Source organism: Pyrgilauda ruficollis, unplaced genomic scaffold (assembly GCF_017590135.1).
Source record: "Pyrgilauda ruficollis isolate IOZ18807 unplaced genomic scaffold, ASM1759013v1 scaffold23, whole genome shotgun sequence".
NCBI lineage: Eukaryota > Metazoa > Chordata > Aves > Passeriformes > Passeridae > Pyrgilauda > Pyrgilauda ruficollis.
In genome coordinates this window covers 11,428,622-11,454,398 of record NW_024522539.1, presented here as the reverse complement: position 1 = coordinate 11,454,398, position 25,777 = coordinate 11,428,622, and the positions used below count along the sequence as shown (strand labels likewise).

The 25,777-nt window shown below is 40.1% G+C and overlaps 2 protein-coding genes across 6 annotated transcripts in view; both read left to right on the top strand.

Annotated features, from left to right (window-relative positions):
* The window catches only part of FAM214A (family with sequence similarity 214 member A), a 46,166-nt gene extending 37,338 nt beyond the window's left edge, over window positions 1-8,828 (top strand). For all 3 annotated transcript variants that reach the window (XM_041469157.1, XM_041469158.1, XM_041469156.1), the window contains 3 exons: window positions 1,709-1,777; window positions 2,614-2,813; window positions 8,227-8,828. In XM_041469157.1, the coding sequence (XP_041325091.1) occupies window positions 1,709-1,777; window positions 2,614-2,813; window positions 8,227-8,380 (423 nt within the window). In that variant the 3' untranslated portion in view covers window positions 8,381-8,828. The remainder of the gene's footprint in view (window positions 1-1,708; window positions 1,778-2,613; window positions 2,814-8,226) is intronic.
* Window positions 8,829-13,428: 4,600 nt separating this feature from the next.
* On the top strand, window positions 13,429-25,317 carry ARPP19 (cAMP regulated phosphoprotein 19). 3 transcript variants are annotated; one of them, XM_041468814.1, is made up of 3 exons: window positions 13,429-13,697; window positions 18,420-18,542; window positions 21,818-25,317. In XM_041468814.1, exons 1-3 carry the CDS (start codon window positions 13,653-13,655, stop codon window positions 21,986-21,988), a joined length of 339 nt encoding a protein of 112 aa, XP_041324748.1. In that variant the 5' UTR covers window positions 13,429-13,652; the 3' UTR covers window positions 21,989-25,317. The 3 variants fall into 3 exon arrangements, with proteins under 3 accessions (XP_041324748.1, XP_041324750.1, XP_041324749.1); XM_041468816.1 differs by lacking the exon at window positions 13,429-13,697 and adding an exon at window positions 15,938-16,059; XM_041468815.1 differs by lacking the exon at window positions 13,429-13,697 and adding an exon at window positions 16,083-16,251.
* Window positions 25,318-25,777: the final 460 nt, after the last annotated feature.

Below are 25,777 nucleotides of genomic sequence, written 5' to 3'. Positions count from 1 at the left end.
GTAAAGATTTGCAGGGATCTGGCTTATTTTCAACTGCCTATGACAGAGTTCTCCTGTCCCTCTTCCTTTGCCTAACTAGTGATTTTCCTTCTACTTCTCTGCCCCGCCATTTAGCTGTTCTCATCTTGGGCTATTGAATGTATTTGTCTCCCCTCACACTGCAGTGATCAACCCCCAGCATCTCTTTTTATCCATCTAACTTAAAATAGCAGTGAGGCAATAGCTGGACTTAACGGGATACATTTTGTTGTCCCAACAAGCAGCTGCTCTGGGCAACTAACCACTCTGCAGAGGGGCTTAGGTGCAGGCCAAGGGGCTGATGGAGACCTTAGACTTGGAAGTTACTCAGCCCTTTCTTTTGAAGCAGATATTGCCAGGGCTGTGGTGACACTCAGCACCCTCACAGGCTGCATGGTTTACTGATGTTTGCAGCCATGCAGTGTTTGTGTTCTCAGTCTCTGGGTGCTAATTCTGTTCCACACGGGCTTTGCGTGTCTAAAAGTGCTCCTCTGTAAAAAGAAAATGGTGTCTTGTATGCTGGCATTGAATCAGAGGTTGGATTTGTTCTGAATGCCTGTTAAGGAGCCTTAATTTTACGTAGGTGACAGGTCCAATTTTTAGAGATTTTCATATGTGTGCATCTGTCTAATATACAGTAAAGGGTTTGTTTAAATGGGGAAGTCAAGCAATGAACATCTGAGTATCCCAGTATTTAGATTTAAATTTTAAATTCATAGCAGTTACCATTTCTGACCTTCTGTTTTGGAGAGTATTCAGAAAATAAAATTGCTTAGAGTTTAAGTAATGGCTTTGAGTTTAAACTTGTATATGTTTTACCACTGCAAAAAGTATCTATTCCTTTGCTTTCATCTTTCTAGATTATTTAATGTGATTTTCTGGGAGGTGAAGGGATTCTCATGTTCCTCAAATGGTTAAAAGTAGCATTGCTTATTTTCCTAGCTGGGTTTCATTGTTTCAGGCTTTTCCACATGCTATTTCCAAATATGCTATTATGGCTGAGTCTCCCAGGATTAATACAGCATTTGTGTAGTGCCTCCATCGTCAGAAACATTGTTTCTGTTTGTACAGCTAGTTTCTCTGCTGCGGGGTCTTTTTCTGGGCGTTTGTTTGGTGTTTTTGAAGAGCCGGGGTGCAGTGGGGTGCGGCGCTGGTGCCCTGCGGGGTGCCCGGACGTGTGGCACTGCCCCCAGCGTGGCCAGCGCCTGGGGGGCACAGCTGGTACAAAAGCAGATGTCATCCTTCCTAAGGTTTGGATTAGAATGGAAGATTAAGTGCATCTGCTGCCTTTGAAAAGCAAAAATGAGTTCTGTGAGATTTGGAGTATTATTGATGCGACTGTAGATGATATAGAAATGGAAAGGAGGGGACAAATGTTTTTGGTTTAACCTCCCAGCTGCTTTGAAAAGAAAGCTCTGTTTTGTCCTAGCTCCCTGATGTGGAGAAGATGTGGAAACTTGAATCTTGTTTCAACAGGAGAATGTACCTCTTATTGCACAGCTTTTAATGGTCTGCCAAAGTGTCTTTAAGGCCCCTACTGTTGATTTTTTAACTGCATCGTAAATGCATTGCCTTCTCTATTTTTAGTTTTTATAAGTTACTGATTATGTTTCAAATAAATGCAATTACATGACTAGAACATTTTGATTTGTTTATCTCTGTGACTTAAATATTGGTTTTGTTTTTGTAGGGTGTAATTACTTTAGAGTCCCTCGGCAAAAGGGGTTATCGAGTACCGCCTTCAGGAACAATACAAGTGGTACGTACTCAGCACATAAGGGTGCCTTGAAACCACTAATATCAAGGAAGTCATGCAGAGTTGAGTTTATTGGAGATGAGCATGAAGCTAGCCGTGGAAATGTGCATCTCTGTAATTCAAAGTAGAAATCTGTGTGTGGGGCAAAAAAGATTCCCAATCTTTGAACACTTCTGTGCTCTGAGGAGTCTTACAACCAGTTCCAGGAGATTCGGAATACTTGGGGACACTGTGGCTTTGAAAAAGTGATGGAGAAGTAATTAGGCCACAGTCCAAATCCTGAAATTCTTCTAAAGCAATTAAGATTGAATAATTGCATCTACTTTTGTAATATTTTAACACCACCTTTACTTTTGTAATAAAATCATTAAGTAAATCACAGTCATTGCTTAGAACCAGTGAACTGACTCTTTATTTTAAGAACCCAGTCCATGATAACACATTCATAATTTCAGGTTTAAAAGCGGAGCCCACCACTGTGCTTCCTGCGAGTGTATTGTGTCTGGAAAACAGTGTAGACAAAAAGCTGACTGGAAAAATAAACAAAAACGGGGATGCTGATTAGCAAAGTAAGAGTAGTCATATACTAGTGTTTCATTCAGATTAGATTGTGTTTAGCATTATAATTATAATATCATTAAAATGGGAATTGCTGGTAGCTGAAGTGTTGAAAACCAGAAAGGCTTCACAATGTCTTTACATAAATATTTCTGTATGGCACAGAAACAAAGTGCATAGATAACTATTTTGACAGATTGAGTTTGGGTTAGATTTGTTGTTCTTTTTAAAAAAAATTGTCATCTCTAAATAGTATTGTATTGAACTGTTTGTCTTTTCAGACCTTATTTAACCCTAACAAAACTGTGGTGAAGATGTTTGTGGTGATCTATGACTTGAGAGAAATGCCAGCTAATCATCAAACATTCCTACGGCAAAGAACTTTTTCTGTTCCTGTGAGACGAGAAATCAAGCGAAATGTCAATAAAGAAAACAGCCACCAGACTGAAGAAAGGCTACTACGCTACCTCATACATCTGAGGTAAGCTCCTCGAAGTTAAAACACCAAAATAAAACAAAAATCTCCCAACAAACCCAAGCCAAAACCACAAAAAAGTATCTGCCAAAATTTAACTCATAATTTCTTCCCCAGCCAGCCTTTCTGTATACAGAAATAAGAAAGAATTAAAAGAAAAAAATTAAAAAAAAAAGAATGCTGTCTTGGTCTTTAAGCTAGACAGTAGAGGAAAAAGAGGTAATAAATAATTTGGGTTGTCCTTGGGAGAAACCAAGTTAAAATATAACATAAAGCTCTCTCTTGGCATTAAAGTATGTTGTATAGCATTATAAAGCTTAAACCTTTTCTTAGTGAGAGAGAAATTGTTCTGGCTGAATCAATGCACATTTTTTGAGGTTAGAGGAAATAGTGAAAGTGGATGTTACATGAGCAAAAGCCAAAACTAAGGAACACTGAAAGGAAGGTGTGCTTCACATGTGCTCTTCACCAGAATAGTTTATAACACGAAAAACGGTCTGAGCTGCTCCTAAAAATACAGTGTTTAGTGGCAAAAATGTAAATGGCTGTTTCATGATGCAATACTGGTGATGATGCCTTTCACTTAATAAAATATTCACTCAATCTTCCTTAAATGATTTACAAAGCACTGCCTGGAACTAGACACTGTGCTGCTGCTCTTGGGGTGTTCTGGAAACTGCAGTTGGAAACAAAGGGGAATGATGGATACACTCTGTCCTCCTGCAGTTTGCAGAATTTTTGTGTGTGTTTTTGTAGTAAGAAATGTCTGTACACACAGACCCAGTGCTTTCACTGCAGCACTTGGGTGGGGAAACCCACCAGCAGCTGACATTCTGAAGTGAGCAAGCAGAACAAAATCAAATATCTTACAATTCTCTGTTGTTTTATGTTGCAATTATTTCTGGTGCATATTATTTTTCCTATTTAGTGGCATTGATTTCTATCCAGCAGACTTTTCAAACACAACCTTGTCAAGAACAGCGATTCTAAGCCAGACTCTGCCATTAAATGGAAGTTGACAGTCATAAAAAGTGTTTTGGTTTACTGGAGTGTGAAAATAGTGTCATGAGAAGGCTGTTGAACAGTGTTTTCATTCTGAAATTCAGCCTGGATTGAAATTCAGCCTTTCAGGCCACACTATCTTGCAAGGTCTAACCTAACCACCTTCCAAAATTTTTGTTTTGGGGCAAATTCTGAAAAAGTGTGTAGCCCCAACAGATGGCTCTGTTCAGGTGTAATGTTGATCTGAGTGTGCAGAGGAACTGGGGACAGGCCTTGGCTGCAGTGGTGGGTAAAATCTGTGGCCAGCTGGGTCTAGCATACCTGCATGAGGAGTAGTGGTCTTGTGTCCCCTTTCAATTTCTACTTTAATGTTGTTTGTAAATTTCTTGTTGACAGAATCAGGAATTACTTTTATTTGAAGGCAAACCTGCTTTCTGCTCTCTCATCTGATGCAGCTAGAAGTCTTTTTGAAGAGCTTCCTATTTCTGATACCTGCTGAGAGACAGAAATGTTGCAGTTCTGTTACTTTTTATTTTGAGATATCTGTACAATTCAGCTCAGCTTTCAGACCTCTGGTAGGGATCAGTTCATGGGTTTATGATGTGTAATTGGAAATGCATCCATTTCTGATGGGAAAACCAAAATCATCATTATGATGCTGAGCTGCTTACTTTGGAAAGTGAAAAACTACAGAGTATGCCACAAGGTTTTTCTTCAGTGATAAGCCCAAGCTGTGGGTCCTTTCTCATAATGTAAGAATGGCAGAATTCCTTGAAATGTTAAAGTAGCTTATGTTGATCTGTCTTGTGGTTTATTATACTGAGCACTTATGGTTTTACAAAAGACTCAGTTGTCCATGTAGTAGCCTTCTTTACTAAAGACGGATTTTAATTAGGAGGGCTTAAAAAGTCTTAGTAGTATATTAGTTCGTGTAAGTTGGTTTTAAAGCTTCATTTTTAAAAGGAGCAAAGTTTCCTCAAGCCTGCTTTACTGAAAAGTTATGCAAACCTAAAAGGTTTTAACTATTCAAATTTCTTTTTGTTTGTTGCTCAAGTTGACTTAGAACAGCCTTTCAGTTTTAGTTGCAGTAGTCATTGAGCACAAGTATCTTAGGCTTACGTATTGAAATTTTGTTTAAAAAAACAAATGAAGTCACCACCAGTGAGCTGCATTGTGGTCGCATCTGCTTGCAGGCCTTAATCACAGTTGTCAGCACTCACATTATGAAAGCTCCTTTTCAAGTGGTAATTCAGCAAAAACGCTTGCACAGGTCTGGAGCTTAACACTGGCGGCCAGATTTTCTACAACAGTCTTTAAAGTGTCAGATTTATTGTATGTGCAGCTTCTGCATGCAGTTCTGTGTGGCTGAGGCTCTGTTCAATATGCCATCAGACTGTACTTGTACCCACAGCTACAGGACTGGGACACCAAATGTAGCTTGCACACACAGCAGAGCTTTATTCATTATTAAAAACCCCCAAGAGTTGCACCTGCAGTTTAAGTTGTTTTTTGAAGATGCTTTAGGCATAAATTTTTCTTTGCATGTGAAGCAATGACTTTTTGTCCTGTAATTAAATCTACTTGAGCATAAGAGCTGTGAGCTCAGCTTTGCTTGTGCCTCATTTCTGCCTGGCGTTGTGGAGATGATGACCATCTGTGGGTTTCTAGGTCACATTCTGGCACCCTTGTAAAAAGTAATTAAACAGCTAACCTGCCCACAGCTCAGCATTTTTCAAGATTTTAAAGCTTGGTCAACAGCTTTAGTTACTGACACGATGCCAGGAATTGCATGGAGCATAGTTGCTGTTGCTTAACAGCTAAACAGGGGTTGTTACTGAGGGCTCAGTGGAGGGTAAGCTTGAAACTGGTTGTTAAAAAGTAGGGATACCTCAAGGTGTTGAGAAACTTTTAAAATACTGTCCTTATGTGACATACACCTTTATTGGTGGAAGCTGAAGATACCTGCTATTACTGATTTACTAGCTGCTTTTGATATTTCTGGTCTCTCAGCATTTTTTCTTATCTATAAATTGTTATCCTTGTCCTAATGCTTTCAGTTACAGATTTTATAGGTTGTGTTGTATAGTCTTTTTCACTTACAAAACACATCTTGCTACAGATGTTTTCATGATTATCCTGCTTTTCAAGATTATTCTGTTTCTGTGCATTACTCTGTTCTTTGTGAATTGTGATGGCCTACAAAATACATATAGGGACTTTGTGCTTGTATTTGTCATTTCTTCAGTAAAGTTCCTCTGCCAGACTTTCTAGCATCTGATATTTGTGTGTTTAATTATTCCTGTATTTGTCTGTTGTTACTGTTCCTAGGACACCATCTGTCAGAGACCTTGGTTGTGTTGTGATTTTTTAACTTCTTTACACAAAACTAACTGGAGCTGCCACAGCTCCAGTCAGTCCCATGCTGGCCACTCCATCACCACCTTGCAAGGATGTATGGAATGCTTATCTCGATTATTCAAATGCATTTGCATGTATAAAAATCAACACTTCTAAATTCCAATTACTAGGTTAGACCTGTCTAAAAGAAAAGAAAAAAATAGGTAAGGGATGCAGAGATGAGAAGAATCCCTTGAACTTTGCTGCTGTCGCACACTTATCCTTCTTCAATCTTCCTGAAATGTCATGCTCAGAAAAGTCATGTTGCAGGGAACCACTATTTACTGAGCAAAGGGAGTCTTGCAGGATTATCACTCATAGAAAAGAGCAAGCTTGAGAGGTTTAAAAATAGACCATGCTAATAATTCTTTTGAAAGATCCATGTGTGAAATGGGAGCTTGAGATCTATTTTATGATGGTGCTTTGATAACTAGATCTGTAGGAATTAATTTCAATCATACTTTTGCTGCAATAGACCTTTCACTAATTTTTTTCTTTTTAAAATGTGTTATGAGCTAGATTCTGAGTTAACTGTTTGTGGTGGTTGCTTTGTCCCTTGTGTCTTTCACTCTTCCTTGTGCTCTCCTCCACAGTCTTCTCTTAAGATAGTGTCTTCTCCCTTTTGCCTATCAGGTAAAGGGCTTTCACACTGACAGCGCCGTGCAAATAAATAGTGATGGATGAGATCTCTGTGGGAGCCAGTAGGAGCATTCTGCTGGACCCTGCTGCATTTAATGTCCTTGACAGCTGTATCTAGGAGAACAGAGTTTTCCTTTGTCTGGCTGTGGGGCTGACTACAGGCTATTCTGCACCACTCCTCTGAACAGAACAGTGCCACAGAATCCATTTCTGCAACCTACCTTCCTCAGACGATGAAGCCTTGGTGGATCTTCTGTACTTGTCTTTCTCCTGCTGTTCAGAATTTCAGTCCAGTTTTGAATAGGTTTATTCTAGAGATACTGCTTTTGCTTCAAGGGGGTCAATATGTACAAGCCTATTAAAAATCTGTGCAAACTGTAATACATGATAACACAGCATGCACTGCTCTCTCAGCATTTGCCATGGTATCATCTTGTTGTGACAACAGCAATGGCTTTTCTGTTTCTGTTGCAGCAGCAACAGCATTTCTCTGTCGCTGTGGCATAGTGGTACTGACATCAGTTCAGCTGCTGTAAGAAATGTTCCTTAGGCTCTTCTGCCTTTCATGGAGGAGAGAAGGAAATCAGAGTTCTGTGACATGAAAACTATAGAATACAGTTCTCTGAAATGCAGATCTTGTCTCCCTATATACAGTTGTTAATACCTAGGGGAAGTGGAACTGGCACATTCCTGCAGGTTTGGAGGACCTAAATTAGGGTGTTCAGCTGCAGCATAAAAGATGAATGGGCTGAGGAATTGACCACTGTTTGCTTGGTGATTGGGCCAGTGAACTGCAGTCTCTTAGAAATGTTTCCTAGTCTGTGCAAAAAAAATTCTGTCTGCCTGCAGAGATCCCAGCACCGACTGCTTCTCAAGACATGTTCTTATCTTTGGAGTGTGGTATAAAGCAGTAGTAAACTTCCTGGTGTTACATTCATAAAATGAGCAATGAGATCTGTCTATATAATTGCTGGAACTGAAATGCATATTCAGTTTGTACATAGTTGAAAATTCCTTTTTGTGTGTGCTTAGGCCACCCTTTGGACATTTTTAGGAGTGCTCACTGAAGAGCAGTTTTTGCCATTCCTGATTTCTGAGGACTTTAGTCTACAATGTACATAATAGCAGTGTGAACTCAAATATGCCATGCCATTTTTAAAGCTGTGCACTGCATTGGTGATTAGGAACAGAACCTTTAAATGTCAAAAGAAACAAAGCAGAATGAAGGTGTTAGGATACTCTTTCTCTTTTCATTTTAACTGACTAATTTTGTTTGTTCAAATGTGTTTTGGCCTTAAATGTTTTAAGAGTGCATTTTATTTAATAATTTTTAAATATTATTATTTTGGTTTAGGTAATACAGATATTTGTATCTTTTCAGGTTCCAGAGTTCTAAATCTGGAAAGATCTACCTCCACAGAGATGTAAGGCTCCTATTCTCTCGGAAATCCATGGAAGTTGATAGCGGCGCTGCATATGAACTCAAATCTTACACTGAATCTCCAACAAATCCTCAGTTTTCACCAAGATGCTAGCAAACAATGGCAAAGTCAAGTATTCATTTTACTGTTGAGTACTCCTTGCAAGCAAAGATTGGTAGAGACAACAGTATCAAGTTAAGTCTGTAAAGGAATAAAAATAGCGCTCAAGAGAAAGAAGGTTCTGTGTGATCCTGGACCAGTTTTTAAAAGGTTTCTGGAATGAGCTTTGTGTATTCCAAGTAGACTGGAAACATACTTAAATCTAATCTTTTTGTACTGTTTAAAACCACTTCATTGGATGTGTTGCAATAGCAAATTCCCAAGTTAGTTTAGTGTTTACACTTTTTATTTTATTTTTCAGTTATTTAATATTTAATGTTTCATTTAATACTCAAGTGATGTTTGTCTTTAGTGTTCTAATGTAGCATAAATCCTATGTAAAATCATACTATGTATTTTTGGCATTAATATTGAAATCTGAAATATATACAGATGTCTTTAATCTGTGTGCTGTTTTAAGTGATATTCATTTAAGTTATTGAAAATGGGGACAACAGGTGAATTTCCATAACATTTCATACTATGCAAGCATTTAGCTGTTTTTTTCTCTTTAATGGTACCATTTTCCATTTTTTCTCACATCCAGATTTAATAACACTTGCAACCACACTGCAGATTGTTTATTTACTCACTTATTCATTCAGATCACTAATTCAATTCACATTTTGCTCCCTCAATTTCTTTTTTCTTTCCTTAAGGGCCATTTTAATTTTGCTTTCTGTTATTAATTTTCCTCAGATAAAATTTGCACCCTCCCCCATTTTATTTCTCAAATTGTGTTAAAGGATGTACTGTGCAAACAAATTAGTATTTATATCTCAAATATATGCAAAAGCTATAAAACTTGTACTTTTTGTTTTATTTTTAGATGAGAGGATCTTCACGTAATCCTAAATATTTTTCATAGGTCAATTCCATGTAGGCCACTAGGTGGCCATAGGAGGTTTTACTGGCAATGCTACACTGGGCATATGACTATTTTCCAATATGTGTGTGTGTTCCTACAACAAAACAGTCAGATGAACAGTTTATGCTAAGTGTTAAACTGTGTAACTGAGAGAAATAAAGTTAGAAGCATTTTATTATATTTGAGCTATATATTTCATAATGGAAATGAAGCTTTATGACATTTGATGAAGATCTGAGTTTCTCAGCTGTCTTACCTTGATTTGTGTTTTTCTTTACTTTGCTGTAGGTTTTTAGAGTGTCACTAATATGCAAGGTGCCCTTTACCATGCTTATCTGATGAAGACTGGAGAAAGGATGAATGTGCATCCTGTATATTCAGCACTGCCCCTAGATGAGAGAAGTCAGTGTATCATGAAATCTCCAGGAAGTCTGCCAGGGAACGTAAGGGAGACTGGACTTTCCAGATGATACTCATCAGCTATCTTGTACATGCAAATGACTGCTGCTCCAGAAGGGCAAAGCTCAGATATTACTGAGTCCTCTCCCCACGTCAGCAGTGTTTTCCACTCTGCTACACCAGGTTTTCAAAGGTTTACCTAGCATTCATTTTAGAGAGAATCGGGGGAAACTGTACAGGAAGAGATTGTTTGCAGTTTCTAGTCATTTGTGCAGCCTTTAAAACTGAGAAAGGTTTCTTTTGGTAGCAGAGGAGCAAACACAACTGCAGCTGTACTGTGTACAGAACTAAGGCATGGACTGGGATATCAAGAGGGCGTCCTAGTTTCTGTGTAGCTGCTATTGAGTCATAAGCAAATAGCATGTATCCTCAAACTGCTTATTTGTGTCATGGTGCACAGCTTGCTTGCATGCTCAATGAAAAAACACACGAGGAAAGGACACATTTTTAATGAAAAGTCACCATTAGTAGTAGATTAACCTTTTATTTTTGCATTGGCATTCTGCAATGTTTGTATCTTGATAACTTTATTTAAATAGACTTCTTCAAGTCATCTTCTTTCATTAATTTGCTTTGAATAGCAAAGAAGTGGGGATTTTGAATATGTGGTTACTACAAGTCATGTCTAGGAAATAAATTTGTATTCACTTTAATAGTCAAACTACATTTAGTCCCTATGTGGATTTGGAATGAAAGTGACCTTGGATTATCTGTGCACAACTTTGATTTTACTGAGTCATTCTCCATTTACAGCTTGATCTGAGTAAACACTTTCCATTAGGGACACACCTGGAAAAATGCTGGCTGCTCATAAACTATGAACTAAATTCCACATGACCTTCTAAGCTTAGGTTAAGACTAGACTAATTTTTGAGAGATCATTGGTTTCTCTATTCCTCAACAGGCTCAACCATACACAATTATTTTTAATAAATGTTTGAGTTGTTTATAAGGGCCTCCAATGATGGCTGCTACAAGTAATCTCTTCCAGTGATAAATTATACTTACCATGACAAAGTATAACATTTAGTTATACTATATACATTTAGTTATGGTTATATAAGGATTTATAACATCCAACTAAATGTTGCTGAAGTTGAGTTAAATACTACTTAGCCTTTTCACTGTAAGCAAACAATTTAGTTCTTGTATGTCCCTTCTCAGTCTTTTTTTTTTTTTTTTTTTTTTTTATAACTAAGACAATCCCATCCTGTTCAGCCAGCCTTTATTTTGTTCACCTCTCATCATTCTGGCTCTTTGCTTTCTTCTTTTGGACTGAATCAGTCTTGTAGTGTGTAAGGTTGGACATAGCATCCCAGTCAGGGCTTCTCTCCCAATCAGACTGGAAGAATTGGTTGATAAATCGTATGGATTAAAGTCCTCTTCATGCATCCTGTTGGAATACAATAGTTTTCAGTATCAGATGTCAACTTGCATTCATTCTTGTAACCCAGCATAAGAGACATCCAACCTGCTTGTTCCCAAAATAGTAGCTCTCCTTACTGAACTTTATTCTCTCACTACCCAAGATTTTATATGCTGAACACAGCATTGCTGTTGGGAGAATTCGTAGCTGTGTCCAACAAACTTGCATTCACCACATTAAAGATTTATCTAAGTTTCCCTAATTTGCATGGGAAAGTGTCAGAAGCCTCATTAATGCCAGAAGGCATCTGGAACTTCAGCCACCTTCACCCACTTCTCCACATGGTCTATTTCCTTTTTCTTAAAGGAAAGATGATTGTGTGAAACCCTTGTTCTTAACTGTGAATTCCTGCCTAGCTACTCGGTTTCTTTTGAGTTCTTTTTTTAGATGATTTTTCAAGTCATTATTGACAGCCAAATTATATAGCTTGTATTCTGTCCTCCCCATACTCAAATTCAGGAAAACTGACTCCTGGAAACCCATTCATTTTTCACAGGTTCCTATATGAATCACCAGTAATTAACTGGAGATTGCTTCTGTCATTCTCTAATCTCTTAAGGATATTTTTTCATCCAAGTTGAAAATATTTACCAAAACTAATTAAAGTAACCTGCAAACCAGTCTTTCCTTATTCCAGCTAGAGGCTATACTTTGTTACACTATTTACCTTGATCATGCTAGATTGAACAAAAACAAACATTAAACACGTTAGTCTTTAAAAGTTTTGTTCAGTAATATTTCAGTACCCCCTTGTCTTCGTGATCTGCTTTAGGTACACATCCTTAAAAACTGACCTAGTAGGCTGCTTTCTTGTAATTGAGGCCATTGAAGAACATGGGCTTTTCCTGAGGTTCTGAATTTATTTCCCATCTTTGCTCTGCATTGTGTTCCCATAAAGAAATAACTGCATATAAGGAACTGCTGAATCCTTGAAACTGTTTTCCCTCACATTAATTCCCTAAAAGATTTGAAAGAAATTCCCGGAGTTTGCATTCTTGTCTGCTGCCACTGCTTTGTTCTTTTTCCTTTTAAAATCAATGAACTTCATCCTTTTTATTATCTTCTTTCTATGTTGCTCTGTTTTTCACACTTTCAGACCATTTCTCCTTGATTTTGCTAGAAGCAAATGTGGCACACCCACCACTATCATTGGGTTTTTTTCATCATTAGGAAAAAAACCCACTGGTGCATCCTATGATTATTTTTCTGTGCAACCTGCCTGGCTGTATCCCTTTCTGAATGAGGAATATGCACATTCCTTGGGCTCCCCACAGCTACATGATCCTGGTCTCTGGATGAATCTCTCAGGTGCACAAAAAAATCTCTTCCACTTGCTGCCTTGTGGGGTATTTAGTACAGTTCCGCTGTGGCAAAATCGTTGACAGCTTCAGCTTTCCCAGACCTTTCTGACCTGCCTCTCACGTTCTTCCCGACCATAATCGCACAAAGCCTGTCCTGGCAGTCCCTCCTGAGCTGTGCTAATCCATACCTTGCTGTTCACATAATCCATTTATTAATGGTGGGCTATTTAAACCCCTCCTTATGCTCTTGAAGAGAGTCCACAGAAGGTTATTTTTCAGCCAAGAACCAGACAGTGAAAAGGAGATAGGGAGGGAATAAAATACTCAGTATAACTTGATACTGTGCTGTTAAGAAGTTCCAATGGACTGAGCCTCCCTATCCTGTCAGCTGCTGTCTGGGATTCGCGAGATCCTCGAGTAATGCTGTGGAGGACTCAGCTCCTTGTATTTTGATCACTAAAAGGGCCAAGAGAACTAACTTTAGCCAAGCAGCAAAGGCTCTTTCCCCTTTCCCCTGATGCTGAGCAGGGGAGGCCGTGCAGGCTGGACGGGCCGGGCTGAGGGGGCTGTGGTGAGGGGAGCGGAGCTGGGGCCACTGAGGGGACCAGGGGAAATGGCCTTAAGCTGAGACACGGGCCATTCACATTTACACATTCGGTATTAGAATTTCACTGTTCGCCTGGTCAGGCATTGCAAAAGGCTGCCCAGGGAGGCGGTGGAGTCACCATCCCTGGAGGTGTTTGAGACGTATGGCCTGGCACCGGGTGATGTGCTTTAGTGGTTACAGTGACGTCTGTGAGGGTGGACTGGACCACACTGAACGTCTCTTCCAGCCCCGATGTGTCTGTAATTCTGTGATTCTAACAGGAGGGGCACCGGGCCGTGCGGGCTCCGAGAGCCGCCCCCAAGCGCGGGCCTCGAACCCGCGGCCCCGGACGTGACGCGCGGGGCGCAGGCGGATCCCGCCCCCGCTCCCCAGCCCGCGCGCGGGGGCCGAGGCGGAGGAAGTCTGGCCCCGCCGACGCTCCGTCGCGCCCGCCGCCATCTTGTGCGGGAGGAGGCGGCAGCAGCAGCAGCAGCGCGGAGGAGCCGCGGCCGTGCCTCCCGCCCGTCTCCTTCCCTCGCTCCCTGCTTCCCTCCTTCCCGGCCCCGCCGTCCCGCTGCCGCGGCGCCATGTCTGCCGAGAGCCCCGAGCCCGCCTCGGCCGAGGAGCAGAAGGTGGGTGGCCGGGCCGAGGAGCGCAGGGAGCCCCGCGGGGCTTCTCCCGCCTCCATCGGCGCGGCCGGGCCTCTCCCTCCCTCGGCCCAGGGAGCCCCGCCGGCCGCAGCGTCTCCGGGCCCGGCCGCCCCTCAGAGCACCGCCTGCCCCGGGCTGTCGGAGCGCAGCAGGGCCGGGGGCGCTGCCCGGGCCGCGGCCGTGAGGGGCTGGAGGCGGGGGAGCCGCAGCACCGTGATGGCTCGGGACCGTGTTCCCCGGCCCATCGGCGCTGTGCGCTGGCCTGGCCGGGCCCATGGCGCTCCCTCGCTCCTTCGGCCTCGGCCCCGCTCCCTCCGGGTGCTCCGCGGGCCGCGCAGTCCTGCGCCATGGCCTTCGGCTCCCGATCGCAATGGCCCGACGGACACCAGCCATAAGCCGCAGGCTAAACGTTTGTTTCACTGCTAAAAATTGTTCAGTTTTTAATGGAACCGGTTCAGGAGCGGAAATACCCAAATCACAAGGACCGTGACCGTGCTAGTTAAGGCTTTTAGAAAGAATAAGTGGCTGGGTTATCTTGTATTACTCTTATGTCATCTCTAACTAATAATTGTGTCATTTCTCAAGTGGGATTTGGTTTCGTAGATGGCTGTGCTGTGACTTTAAGAAGCCGTTTGTTTTTTAGTCTTGTCATTGCCGTGGGAGCCCGGTTGCAATCCCCGCGGCTGTGATCCGGAGAAGTTATGAAACACAAGTACTGCTTTGAAGGACGCTAAAAGAAAAAGCTTGATCTACATCAGCTGTTAAGTTTTTGTTTAATAATTTACAATTTGTAATATGAGTTAGTCGGACAGGTAGAGGTTTGGGGGTTAATATGGAATGAAACCTTCTCAGTAGGTGCAGTAATCAGAACCAGCTTCTTGTCAGGTCTGTAATCTGCTCTTAAATAGGTGTGTTCTGCAGCGTGACTGAACGTTCATGCTAGGTAGGCTGCTGAAGGGATACTGTTCCTGTTCAAAGCCTATAAAAATAAGTCCCTGGCCTATGCAGCACTCCTAGAATAGCTCTGTAATAAGAGCATAGTTAAACATGTGGCAGCAAGTTTATTGTAATGCCTTCTAGGGTGTTCTGATGAAGTCAGGTGACTGGGGCTGATTTTCCTAACCAGCTTTCAGGCTGAAGTCTTGAAATGTCATGCTTATGCACTGCTAGGAGAAATTACCTTTTACTTGAGAAATGGGAGGTCCTTGCTGCTCTCCTAATTTAGTTTTATTCTGGCAAAGTCTTCAAGAAAAATTATATAACATCAATAAAATAAAACTTTGCTTTCTCCGAGTTTATGTCCTAGTCTGATACTGTGATATCAGTGCTGTTATGACATTGCAATATCAATCTCCACTAAAACTATTTGTCTGGGTAGGCAAAACTGAGCATTCACTCGGTTAATGCTTAGCTCTGAAACACTTACATAAACAACCCATTTTGCAGTACTTATTCATATGTATGCTTCAAGAAGATGACGCCCCTGAATGAACTTTTGGGCAGTGTTTTCATGATCAGAGCCTTTTTCTCGACTTTCTGACATGCTGTAAGAAGCTTGTGCTGAGTGAGAAAGGTTTTTAACTACAATGATACAAACTGAAAACTTGCCAGAGACCAGCATTTCCTGTTCTTGGTGTGAAAACTCAGGACAGTGGCAGGGGGAAGTTCAGAAACAAAGAAACTTTGGACATAGGAGAATGTATGCTTGGTTGACTCTTTTGGCCTTAAAAGCCTGTATTTTTCAGGAAACTCTTAAAGGTGGTGCATTTTGTTGCTGAATTGGTTTTTGCCACATCGGTTTGCTGCAGGGTTTTGCTGTTGCCGTGTCGTTCCCATTTTCTGCTTTGTGTTTTGTCTGATGTCTTCTGCCAAAGATGAGCCATTCATACCAGAGCTTTAAAAGGCTGATGGCTCTTTTTTTAGTCATGCAGGTCACTTGTCCAGCAGATAGAGAACTTCATGCTGCTAGAACCTCTGCGAAGATTAAAAACAAAAGGTGTCTTTAAATGAGTTAGGTAACTGCTGCCTTCCTGGTGATCATTTTAATGACTTCATGAGCGGTGTCAGGTTCCTGTAGAGAACTAAAATTATAACTTTTGTGTGGTTGTCACTTGGAAGAAGAGCGTGTTATATCTTCATTTCTGCCCACTCCCCAGTCATTAGTTAGTCACTTGGTTGTTGCTTCTGTAATTCAAGGGGGAATGTTCTGAATGTAGGAGTGGCTTGGACTAAAGTCTTCAGGGCTCAGCAGCACGTCTCTGAGAGTGCTCAGTACCATTTAGTCTTCAGAAGAACATAAGACCAGGACGTGCAGGCAGTGATCTTCCCAAGAAAACTCTCCGAGGTCTCAGCAATCTGGTTTAGGCTTCTGAGCTGCAAATGAGCGCATCGAATTGCTTTCTGAATCTAAATTCCTGGCACTCCCTGTATCCTTCAGCAAGGAGTTCTGCACCTTAACTGTATTTTACGTGAAGAACTGTTTTAAGTATTTTTTGAACCTGCCATCAGCTGGTTTTGTTTGACAGCCCAAGTCGTGGTATTGAAATTCTTTAATTTGTGTTCTGTGGGTTTTTGGGTCTTAGTTGTTGTTGGTCATCCAGAAGAAGCGGCCGTGCTCTGTATCCTTTTGAGCTGCATTGATGCATAACACAATGTTTTTGTTTGGATTGCCTGCTGTGCCATAATTTGTCAGCCCTGTGAGTTTGCATAGATGTCTCCTTTGATGCACCGTGAATACATATTTATATAAGCTATTTATTGTTGGTCCTCTTGTCTTAAAAAAATACGTCCTTTTGGCTTTTAGTGTGGCAAAATGTGCCCCCTCAAATACTTTGCGTGTTGGCTCAGCAGTGAGTACCCAGTGATTCAGCATTAGGTGTTCAAAGTGTTGAGCTGAAAGGATTACTTTTGAGCAAATCCAATCTGTGTTGGCATTCTGATGAAGCACAGTAGGGAGAGCAGCTGCTGCGTGATCTCTGCAACGCATGAGAACCATGGCTTGGCTGGTGTGGCATTGCCTAGTGAGAAATGGAATAGTTCTGTGCTCAGTAGTGTCAGGGAAACTTTGCCTTTTATTCATATTTGGGTTTTGCATCGTATTGCCTTGCTGCATTTTCATCTAATAAAAAGCACTGGTTCCAGTTGTCACTGTAGTTTCTCTTTAATTGTTATGAGTGTTTCTATTTTTTCCTTAGGAGAACTGCTAATTCGGTTTCCTGTTGTATTGTGCAAAGCTGTCCTTGAGGTGTTTTGCCCAAATGGTGCAAGTAGAAAATGTTATATTCTGAATCTGTTACGATCTGTTTCTGAGGCACCTTACCAGAAAGATGTTGAATCTCTCACAACCTGGAGCAGTCTATAAGAGACAGAGAAGAGCACCCAGGGATAGGCGAGTGTGGTGGTAGCTCTTGTTCCTCTTCAGTTCTGGCTTAAGTATCTCCCTGTGTCCCTGTCCTCCCTGCTGCTGTGTTCACACACCTGTTTGTGCAGCTGTGTGGTCATCCAGGCCGTGGAAACTGATCCAAATGAAACAGCCCAACAAGGGGAGAAGAAAAAAAAATTATAAATGGTTCTTTTTCTGTTGGATTAGTTTCTGTAAAGCCTAATTGGGGAATATAGGCAGTCACGGTGATTGATGCAATGCAAAGGGTGATGACAGGCATGGAAATGGGCTGCCTAAGCCCCTAAGTGGACATGAAATCTTAGTCATAGGTGAATGACACCCTCCTGATTTCAATGGCAATTCTTACTTGCTGCCTGAAAGTCTTTCTGTGACTTAAGGTGATAATAACAATTCTGTGCTACAGCAGTCAGCAAATGCAGTCAGTACAAATCATTATATATTTTCTCTGAACCAGGAATGGTTTTCATTTAAAAAAAAAAAAAAAAGGCTGTGGCCAAATACTGGAAAAAACAGACCAAGAATTTTGAACATAAGATATTTTAGAAACAATTAAACATAATAAATTGTACTGCATACATTAAATTGCTACATGGACATGGAACAGATGAGTGTGAAGTAGAGGCCAGTGAACAAATTGCAATTTTGCCAAATGAATATCTCTAAATTATTATTTTGAGCATCCACGTTTTACAATATGCTCATAAAATAGGCATTTTATTTTACACAAATGCACTACCCAACTGTCTTCATCCTCTTAATTTCAGGATAATTATAGACATGTATAGAGAAACACAGTATTGCTATTACTGTAACAGCAGGCATGTTTTTGAGACTGTTTCACAGTGAATATCAACACATTAGGGCTGGAGCAGCCATACAGATTAGTGTGGCAGTGGAAGTGCCAATCTGCCTATGCAACTAAATGATGAAACAGGCATTTGGAAAAAAAATGCTGTGGTTTTTGCTCACTATTCAGTATTTGTTCTTAGTGGACCCCTTGTTTTGACAAAAAAAAATAGTTTTGAGTTTTTTATTCAAGATTGAATAATTTAGGTTGCTTTTCTTTGAGAGGGAATGGTGCACATCTTCACCATCTCCAGGAAAGGTATCTAAAATGGGAGGCTGAACTCCTACAGTTGCTGTCAGCATCTGAGAAAGAATGTGTGAAAATGTCTAATCAGATCATTGTTATGCTCACTTGGTAGCAGCAGTGGGCATGTGGGTGTATTACCTGCAAAGCTATTCTGCATAAATGTGCATTGTTGTATGTTTAACTTACAGTATCACTCACTGTCTTTCAGGAGATGGAGGATAAGGTGTTAAGTCCAGAAAAAGCTGAAGAAGCAAAATTGAAAGCAAGATATCCTCACCTGGGCCAGAAGCCAGGAGGCTCAGACTTCTTGAGGAAGAGGCTTCAGAAAGGAGTAAGTTCTTTATTGTCCACAGGGTATAGACAAAAAAATTCCAAAATTCCTGTATCTGTGATTTTTTTCCTACTTTATGGGCCTTTGCATGGTTAAAGAGTCCTAAGAACCTTAACTTTTGAGAAAGCATGAGGAAGAGAAGTTAGTCTCTGCACAACAAATGCCAGGTTGGCAGGATAGCTGTTACAGCATCAGTGCCTCAACCACACTTGTTATAAAAAATTAAACTTAGAAGCTGCTGTGGTAGACTTGAATAAAACTTTATAGTAAACACCAAGGGTTAGGAACTCATCCTTATTTTGTAGTGATTTTATCCTGCCCATTCTTATGGCCCCAAAATCGATGTCACTCCTTTTATCTCTATTTCTGGCACATGAAAGTTTGGTGTCTGCTGTTAGACCAGGCATTATCTGACATTAGTGGTTTGACAATGGTTGTATAATTCTGGATATACACCGAGACCCAAAAATAATGATAGAAGAATGAAGAGCGAGTTAATATTTCAGTATTGTTCCACATCTAACCAATGTCTCTTCTGAGCTATTTGACTGGGGTTTTTTAGTTTAATTATTCATAGAGTGATTATGTAATGCCTTTCAGGCATGCTAGGACTCTGTTCTTGTAATAATCCTGGTATGTCACTGCTTCTGGTGGTTGTCACACCATTGTGGGTTTTTTTTGCTATTGTCTAGGCCCTTTCAGTGCACACAACGATTCCAGGTATAAATCCTTCGCAAACCAGCTGGTGGAGTTCAGTGCTGATCTAATTCTGTGCTATCTGGTAACATCTCTTGGGAATTGTTACTGTTGGCAGGTTTTTTGGATAATCTTTGTCTCATAAGTTGGAAGATATGAAGCAGAGTTAATGGCTGCTGGGCCTGGGCAGGTGGTAGATGAGGTGGCTCCCTCTGAGTTACACTGCTGCGTGGCCAAAGGCAGCCTAAATGAGACTTCACTGGGTTCAGGGTATGTGTAGACACAGAAGGGAGTGGTGAGTTTGTATTGTGATGATATCTCAGGAAAACGGGCCGGCCTTCAGTCAGTAAAGATTGGTAAATCATAGTCATAAAGGAATTATGGCTGCTCTCACTTGGTGCAAATGTGAGAGAATCTCACCACCAGCAATAACAGCCTGTACAATATCTTCATCTTAATTATAGACTATTGAATGCAAAGGCTCTTGCAGCATGTACTTTCAGATTTGAGCATAGACAGATCCATGGCCATCTTAATTGACTTTTGCTACTCTGATGAAAGATGGCATAAACTTGTAGATTCCTGTTCATAATAGTCCTCCTGCAGTTCCTGATGTGGTGATAATAACTTTATTCCATTTGTTTTTTATTATTTCAATTTAATGTGCTCAGTGTCTTAAATGAGGAGGCTCCTTTACTTGATAAGGGTTCTGGTGTACTTCGGGCTGCCTGCGCTGATGAGAGTTAAAATAGAGTGAGGATAGTGTATGTGCTATCAGATACTGTTTCTGACAGGAAGACACCTGGACAGACATTGTTGATTTTGAAAGGGATGATCAAATTCAGGCCATCTGTGAGAAGCTAAAATAAATCAGGAAAGTACATGAATGAGTTAAAGGAAGAAATGGATTGATATTCTAAAGCATGCGAGATGGTGGGTTTTCTCAAATATTCTGTGATCAGCTGTAGCCCAAATCATCATCAGTTTAGCAACCAGGACACACTCTGCCAGGTAATATTTGCTGTCCAGAAATGTTCTGCATTTGATGCACACACCATTACCAGCACACTTTCTCTGGGAAAATGGTAGATGAGAACAGTACTACATCACGCTCCTGTGGAGGGATTCTGTTTGGAACTCCTAGACAGACAGAAAGATACCTGCTAACAGCTGTATCGCATCTAAAGATCGAATGGTTCTGTTATTACCTAGTTGTTGTTTAAAAGTTTCTTTCGATTGCTTCAGTCTTCAAGGGTAAAATGGGAAAGCCTTTTTCCAAATCAGATTATGTTCTACCTTGAGGTCTAGGCTGCAGAAATAGTGCTAGAACATTTTGGTGTAAATAGGGATTACACCATCCAAAGGATTGTACTGGGAAGGTTCATAAATAAAAGTGTGTGATTCAGATGTACGATGGACTGTGGGAGAAATAGATCTGGTAACTTCAGGGCTCTGCCAGGGAACATTGAAAGTCAGGTGTTCAAATTACTTGTCTAGCAGCTGCAGCTGGTTAGTACTGATGCAGAATAAAGCTGTGGTGGCAGTGTTCTGCCTGGAAGCACTTGGACATGGCAGGTCCTGATGGCTGCTGTTCAGCTGGCTGGGGACTAAGCCTGTACAAATCTAACTGGGTGGTCTATCTTCAGAGATTGTTGTGATTGTAAGCAGTAGTTAGTGGTGTAAATCTTAATCCTAAATCTAATTTTTTTGCCTCATACAAAATCTGCTCAAAATCATGGATTATGAGTATCTCAGTGGTAGACGTCATGGTGAGATGTAAAAACAATGCAACTTTTCCTGCAAAATGTGTCAGTAAGCAGTTGAAGAATTGGATGAAATTCCATGCCTCATTTTACCATGATGTGGATAAATAACAGTCATTTGGCTTTGACATGCACAGATAATTTAATATTTTGAGAAATCTGGCTACTCTTAAAGGTAGTTCTAATAAAAACTTGCTGATATATTAAGGAACACTGTTTTTCAACTAGGAATTTAAAACTTAATTTACTTTTGTATTCAGAAAAAAAATGGAATGGGGGATAATAATTTCCTTGACCTAGTGCTTTTCAGGACTGTACAATAGATTTGACTTTGCTAAATAATTGGCTTGAGAACTTTAGGGATTACAGTTTCACTGTTTTAATGTGTGCAGAGAAGAGGTTTTCTTGTTAGCAAGCACTTTCATGCTCCTTTGATCTCTGGTGTGATAGATCAGGCTCTGTTGTCCAGCTTTAATTTGTGCATTGTTTGTTTTTTGTGTGTAGCAGAACTTGTTCACTGCAAAAACATTTGCAAACCCCAAGGTTTCAGTAGTGGGAGATGAGCTTTTGGGAAAACCAAGGCAAAAATAATGTTCAGATTATTGTTCACAGTAATGTTCACAATCATGCTGAGAGTTCAGCTGTCTGCACTTACTAGTCCTGACAGAACCTTTTTTTAATCAATGTAGAGCTACTTTGGCGAATCACAGAGATTTTACAACATTTTAATATCTAGAATATCTATTTAACAATGTAATTCAGTGTATACATCTGATAAGACTTCAGGCTTTTAAATATATGTGTTTTGTCTTCTAGCAAAAATACTTTGATTCTGGTGACTACAACATGGCTAAAGCAAAGATGAAGAATAAGCAACTGCCTACTGCAGCTCCTGACAAGACAGAAGTCACTGGTGACCATATTCCTACTCCACAGGATCTTCCTCAGCGGAAACCATCTCTTGTTGCTAGCAAGCTCGCTGGCTGACGAGAACAGCTGAACTGCATGATTATTCTCATTCCTGTTATTTCTCCTTAATAGTTATTTCTCACCCTCACATCCCCCTTTTTCTTTCTTACACTAAGTCATGAGACTGACAGCTTTGCAGGTAGCGATAGCATGTGCTGCTATTGTAAGGGAATACTGTTAAGAGTAAAAGGTAGTATTTGGTCTAGTTGAGAACAATGCACTGATTAAAAAGGACAAGTTTGGTTAGAGCAATGTAATCTACTTGAAAATGTACATATTGCCCATTTCCTAGTGTAGGACTGGTTCCAGCAAGTGACATCGCAAGTTTTACAACTTCTAATGTTTCTGCTTTTGTTATTTCATCTTAATTACAGCATATTTGTATTTAATATAACCTCCAGTTGTGTTGGGTTTTTCTTCCGTGTTTGGGTTTGTTGTCTAAAATAGAGGTTTAGACCACAAGTTGCTAGATGGTAAAGCATGTATAAAAACAAAGACAGGGCTCTGATTGAATTTTGTTTCTGCTTTTGAACTTGAACGGCCTTAAACCTGTTTCAGCTTTAACAATAGAGTTTTTACTTGGGCAATATTTGCCCATTCTGGTGTAACTCTTGTGAACCTAGTGCTTATTGACAACTGCCTGTTGAAGCTGGTATTCTTTTCAGTTCTGTAGCTTAGGACACACTTTCGTTGAAGATGTGGATGAAGTGTGCATGTGCATAGACTGTTGAATTCACTCTTGTGCCATTTTTTGTAAATACAATAGTTTTGCACAACCTTTTGCAAACGTCTATTAGTTTCACGTTTTAAAAAGCAGATAATGTGCCAATCAAAGCACAAGTGATTCTGTATCTTTCAAAGTCTTGTCCTGAAACTAAGAGCCCAGAATCTTGCTACTGAAAGTAAAAATTGTACGCCTGAAATTTGAGAAACACATTTACACTTGACTCAACCTTTTGCTTTTGCAGTTGTATATTTTGTTTCACAGCAATATCCAGCGTTCAAGTATAAATTTGGAATTTGTACCTATATTTGCAGGCAAGTGCCCTTTATGTTCAGCAGTTGTTTAAGCTTTTAAAGCAGAAATGCTCTGTCTGTTGGCATGGAATATGGCTAAGTGTATTGTTCTAGAGAGTTCCTTGAGTGGCAAATACCAAATTTAGGCTCACTGACGTTTGATACGCAATTGGCTTTGGGCTGCTTTAGACTTCTGGAAGCAGAAGGATATCTTTTTTTTTTCTTGGACTCCTGAAGAGGTAGTAAATTATTTCCTTTTCTTTGTTGTGCAGCAGCCCCTCATTTGCTTTGTGGAAACAAATACCTGAAAAGGTATTTCTGTAATGACTTATTGAGAAATAGGTAACTTTTCATATCAGAAAATAGGATTGAACTCCAGTTCATGCTTGTGATGAAGGTTGTAAGTACTAGATAGACAAAATACATAGTTGGTATTAGTTAGGTGAATTGATGCATTTAAAACATGTCAGTTCAATGAAATCAGAATATTGAAAGTGGAGTATGATCCATAATATAATTGATTTTCATATAGGTAGTCACAGCCTTCACAGTCTTTGGGAGAACAAGAAACTCTTTTAAAAGATCAGTTTACTGAATGCTTTTTTCTTTAAAAAATAGTTTGGAAACAGCCTATTAGAAACAAAGCAGCAGTGTGAGTATCACAAGAGAGAACGCTTAAAGATGCATGTTTTTAGGAGCTTGTACTTTGTGCTGACATATTCAGAAAGGTCTTGGGGTATAAAGGACTGCTAGTCAATACCAATGCTGGCCCATATCTTCTGCAATGTTCTCTTCTAGAGGCAAAAAAACGGTCAAGAGAAATTGAATAGTCTTTATTTGGTCCTGTTTTGATCAGAACGTAGTGTCTAGTCATGTTTTTGATTCAGAAAAGCACTTCCAGAGAATTTCAAAATTGCTAACCTGATTCTTTTAAAGTCTTTATAGCCCTGTTTTAGTAGTTGGGCTTTGTCAAGCCTGTCCTTATTCCTTATCCTCCACTAGTATTCCAAATAATTTGTGGTTTTTGCAGAACAGTTTGAAGAAATGGACCTACTCGACTTCTTTAAGAAATTAGGCTGGAAGAATCACAAGGAAACTGGAAATAATTGAAGCAAGCTGCTTTTTATAAATGTTTGTTCTAATGTAAAATCCTTCTTTATTTTTCTATGTATAAATGAAATTGAAACTTAACAATAGGATTGGGCCTGAAACAAATGTTGAACAACTTAAGGTGACTTGCTGTGTATTGTCTGGTGCCACTATTCTGTAGCTCCCCTAAGGTGAGTTCTCTTGATGTTTGGGAAGGTTTAAAAAGATAGCCATTTAAATTTAAACATTCCACTCACTTAGCTGCAATTCAGTTTGTCCTGCTGGTTGGACAACATAAGCTCTTCCAGTGCTCACTCAGTGACTTGCAGTTCCTAAGATTACTACAAATTCAGCTATGAATATATTCTCCATGTGTATATTTGAAGTACTGTAATACTAACTAGGTCAGTGACTGATTATGAGCCTTCACATCTGACAGACCTCAGCAGCAGGCACAGCTATTTTGATTCTGTACACTGTATAAAAGTTAAGTCCAGTAGTCACTTAACAGTAAGTGGAACATGACTGCAGATCGATGCTTACTTTCAGCTTACTCCAGCAAGATAACTCAGCTATCCAAACTGATGTACATAATGTATTATATGAGTTTTACCATTTGATAATTGCCTTTTTCAAAGAAAACCTGTCCACACTGTAGACTGGCAGTCCCTTTCATATCTTGCCTTTAAAGATAGAGTGTTTAGTTGTTAGAGTAGTACTCATGTAGGCTTGTTATAGCAGATAGCACCATTTTATTTGAGATAGTTAAGTGGATTAATTATAACTTCACAGATATGTCCCCAAATCTGTAACACCAAAGGCTTCCCTCTCATTGTTCTTGATGTAGTAGGACAGTGTTTGTGTAAAGGCCACAGGAGTACATTTTGTTGGACATATTTACACCCAGTCAAGATGTTAAGGTGATAAAAATGTCAATTGTTCCTTACAAACTTACACGTTGTATAGTATACAGAATAAATTGATTTACTTAGTTTTTATTGCACCATGGAGGTTTGTCTCATCTTTACTGTGGTTTCCTAAACAATACTGGATACTTCGGTATTCTCTATGGAAAATTTCTAAACCCTAAATCTTGCTAATCTTGTATCATTAAAAATATGACTGGGCTTTGGTTTCTAGTATGTTAGACTACAGAATTACTTTAATGTAATCACATTTATATATATTTCAGTGCTTATTTTTCTATTAAGGCAATTAAAGCTTATTGTTTGAAAACTCGGTAACAGATGATTGTTTGGGTCCCTTGCACTGAATGAAGGGGATGTCTGGGAACCAGCTTGGTGCAAAGAAGTTTGCTTTGCTTTAGACTGTTGACCTAAATGTAGCCACATTTCCAGAAACCACAATGCTGGAAAAAAGTCCCACTAATTTCCCAGTCAGCCTGAGGCTGGGTGCTGATCTTTGCACAGCTTCCAGATCCATGGGGTGTTATTTACCCAGTTAGCTCAGTCCCCACAGTTACAGTAACACCCTCTGCACTCTGCATACCTGCATGGTACATGATTGTCTCTCTTCCTACATATCTCTTGTATTACATTTCAGAGTTCTTAACTGTTCCATCAGTACTGGCTGGAACCAGCCCTGTTTGTTTTCTACAGCTAAAATCTCCAGGCCTGGTCCTTGAGGTGTGAGAATATGGGCTTGGCACTGCTCACTCATTGTACAGTGTGACAACAGAAT

Bases quoted from the DNA above. Each gene is read 5' to 3' on its own strand.
- ARPP19 (XM_041468814.1), top strand. From the start codon at position 13,653: ATGTCTGCCGAGAGCCCCGAGCCCGCCTCGGCCGAGGAGCAGAAG. The intron at 13,698-18,419 runs GTGGGTGGCCGG...ACTGTCTTTCAG, and splicing joins CCTCGGCCGAGGAGCAGAAG to GAGATGGAGGATAAGGTGTT. The intron at 18,543-21,817 runs GTAAGTTCTTTA...TTTGTCTTCTAG, and splicing joins GGAAGAGGCTTCAGAAAGGA to CAAAAATACTTTGATTCTGG.